Source organism: Pelophylax lessonae (assembly GCF_965119305.1).
Source record: "Pelophylax lessonae genome assembly, chromosome: 4".
NCBI classification, from domain to species: domain Eukaryota; kingdom Metazoa; phylum Chordata; class Amphibia; order Anura; family Ranidae; genus Pelophylax; species Pelophylax lessonae.
This window is the reverse complement of record NC_138771.1, coordinates 471,526,909-471,535,831: the sequence shown is the minus strand read 5'-3', so window position 1 is coordinate 471,535,831 and position 8,923 is coordinate 471,526,909. Positions and strand designations below refer to the sequence as shown.

The 8,923-nt window shown below is 43.0% G+C and overlaps 1 protein-coding gene across 1 annotated transcript; it reads left to right on the top strand.

Moving 5' to 3' along the window:
- The first annotated feature begins 2,274 nt into the window (after positions 1-2,274).
- MTERF2 (mitochondrial transcription termination factor 2) lies at positions 2,275-6,823 on the top strand. Its single transcript, XM_082256009.1, has 2 exons — positions 2,275-2,289; positions 5,599-6,823. The coding sequence occupies exon 2, from the start codon at positions 5,640-5,642 to the stop codon at positions 6,819-6,821; it is 1,182 nt and encodes a 393-aa protein (XP_082112135.1). The 5' UTR covers positions 2,275-2,289; positions 5,599-5,639; the 3' UTR covers positions 6,822-6,823.
- The last annotated feature ends 2,100 nt before the right edge of the window (positions 6,824-8,923 follow it).

Here is an 8,923-nt window from a genome sequence, read left to right as displayed (position 1 = left end):
TGTAACTGCTCGCGTTACACACACTGCCGTGACCCGGAAGTGACGTGGGTAGGTTTTTCTCACGGGTAGGTAATTCTCACGGAACACCGGCAAATCAAGATACGCAGCGCAACTCGCGCATGCGCAGTGCGTACCCGGCTGTGAAGCTGAAAGCTGTCACAGCTGGGTGCCCACACCAGTGAGACCAGAGGCAGAGAACCAAGGCTTCGGGCAGCCGCATCGCTGAACCGTGGGACAGGTGAGTGTGTGTTTATTAAAGAGGTTGTAAACCTCAGAATTTTTTTTTTTTTTTAAAGTACACCTGAAAGACAAACACATAATGAGCTAGTATGCATCGCATACTAGCTCATTATGATATACTTACCTTAGAATGAAGCCCCGACCGCTCACCTCTTCCATGGGTGACATGTTCAGTCACCCTTCTTCCGGGTTCACGGCATCCGGCCATCTGATTGGCTGGACCCGCGATTATGTCACTCCCGCGTATGCGCGCGGGAGCCGACGGTCACAGCACGGGGCTCTGAAGGAACGGCACCAGCGGCCGTTCCTTAAGAGCGCATGCGCCAGTGATGTCACTGGCTGCATGTAAGGTAAATATCTCCTAAACGGTACATGTTTAGGAGATATTTACAGTACCTATAGGTAAGTCTTATGATAGGCTTACCTATAGGTACAACTTGCAGAGGAGGGTTTACTTCCTCTTTAACCACTTGCCGACCGCCGCACGACTATCTACGGCGGCGGTCAGCCCCTCACAGGCAAAGTGACGTAGGTCTACGTCGCTCGCCTGTGAGGGTTTAGGGAGCGAGCGCGCGCCGCCGGAGGCGCGCTCCCGCTCCCGCGTGGTCACGGACCCCCCCGCGCGTGTGACCGGCGGACCCGATCGCCGCCGGCCACTCTGCGATCGGCGGGGGAGAGGGAGAAAGTCAGGCAGCTTGTGTAAACAAGCTGCCTGTCATTCTCCTCTCTGTATGAGAGATGATCACATGGATCTACTATGTAGATCCATTGATCACTCTGCATACAGTTGAAGCCACAGCCAATCACAGTTAGAATCACGCCCCTAGGGACACACACAGCCCCTCCCTCTCAAATAAAGTTAACCCCTTCACTACCAGTGTATTTTTACAGTAACAGTGCATATATATAGCACTGATTACTGTAGAAATGTCACTGGTAACCCCAAAAGTGTCAAAAATGTCAGTCAAGGGTCCGATCTGTCCGCCGCAATGTCGCAGTACCGCAAAAAAAATCGCAGATCGCCGCCATTACGCGTTAAAAAAAAAAACAACAAAAATGACAAAAATCTTTCCCTTTGTTAGTAAACGCAATAACTTTTGCGCAAACCAATCAAAATACGCTTTTTGCGATTTTTTTTACCAAACATAGGTAGCATAAAACAAATTGGCCGAAAATATTAAAAAATTTTGATTTTTACATTTTTTTGGGGGGGAATTTCATATAAAAAAAAGGGAAAAATATTGTTATTTTTGCAAAATTTACGCTCTTTTTTTGTTTATAGCGCGTGATCAAAAAATCGCACAGGTGATCAAATACCGCCAAAAGAAAGCTCTGTTTGTGGGAAAAAAAGGACGCCAAATTCGTTTAGGTACAGCGTCGCACGACTGCGCAATTGTCCGTTAAAGTCACGCAGTGCCGAATCGCAAAATACCCTCTGGTCGTTTAGCAGCCAAATCCTCCGGGGCTTAAGTGGTTAAAAGTCAGCAGCTACACTTTTTGTAGCTGCTGACTTTTAATAAACACAGAAAAGGCTGGAACTCCGCTTTAAGCAGGAAAAACTTCCGGTCTTAAAGTGGTTAAAATACAGAATACACAACACAGTACACAGCTCCCTCAACACAATCTGGAAACAACCAGGCTTGAAATGTCACATGTTTATGCATACCCTATCACCTCACAGATATCTGGACAGCGCTGCAGCCATCTTTGAAGAGGTATATCATGTAAAGGGCAGCTTAAATAAAAAGCTAATTTTAACAATAGCTGGCCACAACCACGCCTTAGAAACGGAGAAGGATTTGGTTCTTACAAGGAAGTTTTAAAATCTTAGAAGGAAGGCTTACAACTCAGTCACTATTAGTAAAGCAAAGCGCAATGCAATGTGGGATTGTAGTGTGCTCGTCCCTCCGCACCTATTGGCAGCATTTACCAGGAAACTACAGTTCCCAGAATAACCCGGGGTTTAAAGGGTCCTGACCAATCGGAGTGTAGCCTAGAGTACTGTATGTAGTTCCAGTAAAGCCCGGTGACAGGGGACAGAGGGGACAGGTGAGATCACTGATTGCTGTGCAGTAGGTAACAGTATAGTACATCGAGGTGTCGGTGTGTTACAGATATCAGTGTGTACAATGCATAGCTCAGTGTACTTTTTAGATCTGTCAGTGTAGCAGGAGGAATCAGCCATGTGTCTGTGCAGTACACAACTCCAGTCAAACAGCTAAGCACACATGTGTAATGCATAGAAGGGGGTGGTTTGCTTGCCATAGGATGATGTGTGTGTTTGTTCATCCAGACCTGAGATTTACACAGTACAGTCCTCTATATCAGGGCAGGAGATCTCACTTTCTTCTACCACCATTAGATAACAATTACAGGCTTTGCCCCTCCCCTTCTTCCTCCAAAAGTGAAGCCGCAAACTAATGAGCTCACCTCTCTCTGTCATTCTGCTCTCTCCTCCCACCTTTACGTCTCTAAGGCCCCTTTCACACCTATCCGTTCCGTCTACGGAACCGTTCTGCTCAGCGGGGGATCGATCCCCGCTGAGCAGGCAGATGACAGCTCCGTCTCTACTCTGTGTATACTGTGTGCGGAGACGGAGGTATCAGATCCCCGCTGTCTACTATGGGGGAATCGGATAAGAACAGTTCGCCTGTCCGTTCTCATCCGATCTGATCCGCCAGACGGATGAAAATAGGGTTTCCATCTGTCCGGATTTGACGAACAGGATTGGATCGGATGTCAGCGGACATGTCTTCGCTGACATCCGCTGCCCCATAGAGATGCATGAGGCAGCCGTTCAGATCCGCCAGAAAAACTGACAGGCGGATCTGAACGGTCTGCATGTGTGAAAGGGGCCTTATACTGCAGCACAATTAAGGCGGTGTTCCCTCCAAAAATTAAAGGTTAACAGCTACACACTGTAGTTGCTGACTTTTAATATTAGGACACTTACCTGTCTTGGGATCCAGTGATGTCCGCACCACAGATGATGTTTCCATAGGCTGTCAGGTGTTCCCGCTGCCATTGCCGGTAAGGGAACCCAGCAGTGATGCCTCGTGGCTTAACAGCCGGGTCGCTACTGCGCATGCCCAAAGTGCGCTGCGCACTGTAATTGGCCTGGAAGCAAAGGGAGGAGGAGGGGGGCCGAACCTCTGATGTACCTCGATGCGGCGAGGTCCGACGGAAGTGGGGACAGGGTACTTGTCAAAAACAGGTACCTGCTCCCCCCCTCCCGCCTGAAAGGGGCCAAATGTGGCGCGGGAGGGGGGGGGGGGGAGACAGATAAGCGGAAGTTCCACTTTTGAGTAATACCCTACTTATGCTGCTCCTCCCTCTCCCAGTCTGAGCTCTGTTCTACACAGGGTTGCAAGACGCCTGGGCAAACTATAACCCAACTCTGAGCACAATAAAATGACCATGGTTAACCACTGCACCTGCGATGCGTCACTGCGTTACTTTAACTGACAATTGTGCGGTGGTGCGACAATGTACCCAAATAAAATGTGTTCACTTTTTTAATGCAAATAGAGCTTTCTTTTGGTGGTATTTAATCACCTCTGTGTTTTTTCTTTTTCTGCACTGTAAACAAAAGAAAGGAATGACAATTAAAATAAATAAATAAATCTTTCTTTCTGCTTTGAAACACATCCAATTAAAAAAAAAAAAAAATGCATCCAATAAAAAAAAAAAAAAAAAATTGAAAAAAAAAAATCAAATTTAGGCCAAATTGTATTCTGCTACATATTTTGGCAAATGGTATCACGTCTACAAACTATGGGATGTTTTTATTTATTTTTATTCTTCTTACTAGTAATGGCAACGATCAGCGATTTATAGCGGGACTGCGATATTGCTGCGGACATTGTGGCACTTTTGACATTTTTTGGGGAACAGTGACACTAATACAGTGATCAGTGCTAGAAAATATGCACTGTCACTGTACTAATGACACTGGCAGGGAGTGGGTTAACATCAGAGGCGATGAAAGGGTTAACTTTGTTCCTTGCTGGTGTTTCTGTGTACTGTGTGGGAGGTGCTTTTACTAGGGGAAGGCATAGATCCTAGTCCCTGCTTTGCAGGAACACAAGATTCATGTCTTCCCTACTGACAGAACAGCAATCTGTCTTGTTTACATAGGTAGACTGCCATTCTGCCTCTGTACTGAAGGATCGGTGGGTGCTGGCGGACGTGAGGTCCACAGTACTCGCCGATCAGCTCCTGCTGTGTATAATCACCTCAGGAGCAAGTGGTCGGCGGCGGGCATTCGCGTCCGCTACCTGGAATCGCCAAACCACGTATAAATATGTGATCCAGCCCTGTAGTTTAACCTTAGGCGGTATTTAAGTATTTAACACTTTCTTTTCCTTTTAAAAGCAACCCACACCCATCATGCAGGCTTCTTGCTACATTGAACAAATGTGCTCCTTTACCTGATGGGAGAAATACAGCTCATGCTGTACCTAGGGGCCGCTCAGATGAAAGCCATGCAGTTCTCATAGACCTCAGTGCTGTGGTCAGATCTGTGATCCCCTCTCTAGCCGGCCATTCACAAGACAAAGAGAGAACAGAGCAGAGATACAGCAATAGTGCTAAAGTCTATGAGACCTGCAACCCTTACATCTGAGCGGAAGGAGAAGTATCCCCCCCATCATGTAAATTAACACATTTGTCTAATGTAAAAAAAATACTTGCATAATGAGGGGTTGCTCTTGAGAGAACGGAAAGTATAAATTATAAGTTTATCGTGCTTGGAGCTCGACTTTAACATCTTTGCGCCTAAGAGTAAACCAAATCCTAATGCCTAAGCACAATTTTGCAACTTTGACATGTATTAGTAAAACCGTACATATCATCACATCTACTTTGTGCATCCAAGTGGATTACACCTTGTTTTTTTCAAGACAAATTGGGCTTTCATTTGGTGGTAAATGGTAATGGATATCTCATGATTTTTTTTTTATTATCATTATCAAAAGAAAACTGGCCCAAAATAGTAAAAAAAAAGAAAAACTTTATTTTTTTTCTTTTTAAATATATTTGTATATTTCTTGCTACTACCATAACCTTTCACCAAAGAACATCCCAATATAAAATCTCATCTCCTGCTCCTGACAATGGCATACATATGTGTATGTTAGTTGTTGTTTGTACCCATAGTACAGTCCAGAAACAATAGTGCCCATTCTGCTTTTTATACAGGTATAATGTATATCAGTATAGTCCTTACACACACAGGTATAATGTATATCAGTATAGTCCTTACACACACACACACACGGTTGGCTTTAATCTCTGTATATTGCCTTTCTGTTTTTGTCTTTGTTCTGCCCGTATTATATGCTGCTTTTTTTTTTGTAGGATGAACTTAAGATCGCTGCCTTGAACACTACAAATCAGTTATGTTGAAGACTTTTGCCAGTACTGTTTTAAGGTGCCAAAATGGGCTGCGGAGAAGCACTTTTCAATGCAGGAATTTTTATGTACCCATAATGGGGGTTAGTAGGCTATATACTGCTTTAAAATCAGGTACAGATGGGCAAAACTTTGGAGAAGAAAACCAAAAAACAATTGAAAGCCTCTACAAATTATCCATTAATATTAAAAAGATTCGCCGGTTAAAAGCTTGGGTTCTTTGTAAGGAGGTTGCCTATGTAGAAGAGACAGCTGATATCCTGAAAGGAATGGGAGCAAACTCCATGACAGTGGCCAATATTCTAGAGTCCTGTCCTGAGGCTTTTCTACAGGAGCCTGCAGAGATCAGTGTCCAAAAATGTATCTGGAACTTGGTGTGTCCCAAAGATAAGGAGCTGATCACCATTATTGAAAAGTTCCCCGATTCTTTCTTCGGTTTTAGGAGTTTTAAAAACCAACAAGACAACATCAGGTACTTTCAAGACCTAGGACTCAGCAACAAAATAGTTTGCCGTCTGTTAACAAGCGCTCCGCAGATCTTTTGTAATCAGATAGAAGACAATAAGAAAACAATCAACGCTATGAAGGAAAATTACTGTAGTCTGGGAGGAACAAAGGAAAACTTTAAAACTTGGTTAATGAAATTGTTAAGTCAAGATCCATTTGTGCTCTCAAAGTCCTCTTTGACTTTTAAGGAGAATGTGACATTTTTACAGAATTTAGGTTTTAAAGATGCAGAAATGTTAAAACTTCTCTCCAAGCTTAAGAGTTTTATTTTTGACATGACTTGCAGTGACATGGAACTGGGTGTTCTGTTTACAAAAACTACCTTTGACTGTGGCTCTGAAGAGCTAAGGCAGCTAGTTCTGAAATGTCCGGCTCTTATTTATTATTCAGTTCCATTGCTCGAAGATCGATTGAAATATTTACTCCAAGAAGGTGCTTCTGTAAGACAAATTAAGGAGTGCCCCAACGTTTTGGAGCTCACGCCGCAAATTGTACAGTTCAGAGCAAGAAAGGTCAAACAGTTAGGTCGGGAAATAAAGGACCAAGGCTTGGAGGTACTTAACGGGACTAAGAAAGACTTTGAGGCCAATTTTTTCAAGTTGCAAGTGAAAAGAGAGAGACCCTTATTTAATCCTGTCGCCCCATTGAATGTGGAGGAATAATATGGAAGGCATGAAAGTTTGCAAGGTTGACAAGCTGTAAAACGCACCATGAATTGTTTATTTGTTAAGAATGCAGACCTTTTAGTAAAAATTGGAACTACTGTATAACCCAACATACTTTATACGCTGTTGATTCTGCTTGTAGATTATTTTTTTAGTTTCTTTAACAGACCAAGCTTTCCAGCAAAAGTGGTATTATAGTGGGACAAACCATATACAGTGCATTGCGAAAGTATTCGGCCCCCTAAAACTTTTTGACCTTTTGCCACATTTTAGGCGTCAAACATAAAGATATAAAACTGTAATTTTTTGTGAAGAATCAACAAAAAGTGGGACACAATCATGAAGTGGAACGAAATGTATTGGATATTTCAAACTTTTTTAACAAATAAAAAACTGAAAAATTGGGCTTGCAAAATTATTCAGCCCCTTTACTTTCAGTGCAGCAAACTCTCTCCAGAAGTTCAGTGAGGATCTCTGAATGATCCAATGTTGACCTAAATGACTAATGGTGATAAATGGAATCCACCTGTGTGTAATCAAGTCTCCGTATATGTTTTTATGTTTGAAGCCTGAAATGTGGCAAAAGGTCAAAAAGTTCAAGGGGGCCGAATACTTTCGCAATGCACTGTAACACTGGAAGGAGGCTTACAATAGTCATAATATATATATATATATATATATATATATACATACATACATACATACATACTATGCTTAAAGTGGTTGTAAAGACTCAAGGTTTTTACCTTCATACGTTCTTTCCATTACGGAAAAAAAACCTGTGTTCAGCATCCACCCTATCTCTTACCTGAGCCTCATCTCAATCCAGAGATGAGCATATGAGCAGTGGCTCTCCTAGGTCTTTTCCTCTTCAATTGCTGAAATGGCAGCAGAAGCCATTGACTCCAGCTACTGTCAATCACATTAAAACCAAAAATAACCACGGTTAGTCAATGAAGGCAGCCAGTACAATAGGTAAGATAAGACCATAAATAGAAATAAAAATAAAAAAAAGTTTACAGTGCCATATAAATAAACCAAAGAAATAATGTATCTGTGCAAATAGAAGGTCAAAGGTTAACCCCAAGAACAGTCCATAAGTCCACAACGAATAGATCTTTTCATGTGTTGAAACCAGTTGTTTGAAAAATAGAAGGGAATCCAGCACCAAGGGACTCTGATCCACAAACAGTACAACACCATGTGCTCTAAAACAATTAACCCTCGGTTAGGAGTGGTCAAACGGGCATGTGTTAAGATGACAGACTCTGGGCGTATAATGCACACATCCAGGCTCAGATCAGTGGTCCAATGTCATTGGGTCTGTAAAAATGGTAACTCCACAGCACCTCCACTTCTCCCAGTACTCATTAGTTGGATAGGTTAAAAATACCTTTTAAGTAGCGGTGGAGTTGAGGGCATCTCCATAACAAACATGTGAATCAGGTTAGCCGGGCCCCTGTTACACTTAGGACAAAAAGGGGTATCTCTGCCCTGCCATGCAAATCATTTTTCTGGAGCATGGTATGTCCTGCTCTGTGTAATGGTATTGCACGGACCAGCCCCGATCCTCCTCTTCTAGGGTCCTTCACTGGCGCTCCAGGCCCAATCACAGCCAGTCAGCCAATTAGCAGAGAGCAGGGCCAAGCTGCGCTCCACATATGAACGGACACACAGATTAGGGGCTCAGGAGCGAGCCTGCTCATGTGTCCCCATAGCAAGCTGCTTGCTATAGAAGCAGGGACCAGGAGCGCCCGCAGGGGACCCGAGAAGGAGGATCAGTGCTGCTCTGTGCAAAACCACTCCACAGAGCCACATAGAAGGTAAGTATGGCATGTCTTTTTTTTTTTTTTTAAACAAAAAAATTCTGCCTTTAATATCCTTTTAAAACTTTTTACCAAAAAAAAAAAAAACCTAACCCTGTGCTTTAACTTCCTAAAATGTGTGTAAACCCCAACCATAATCTTCTCTTACTATCTTAATTTTGGTCTGTTAAATATACTATTTAGAGTGTTTTATTATATCTGTTTGATAAGTGCAAAAATATAACTCTTTCTATATTATATCAAGGAGCCTGATTAGCCCTCCAAGTTATTTTC

Excerpts from the sequence above, each read along its gene's own strand:
- MTERF2 (XM_082256009.1), top strand. The coding sequence starts at position 5,640 with ATGTTGAAGACTTTTGCCAGTACTGTTTTAAGGTGCCAAAATGGGCTG.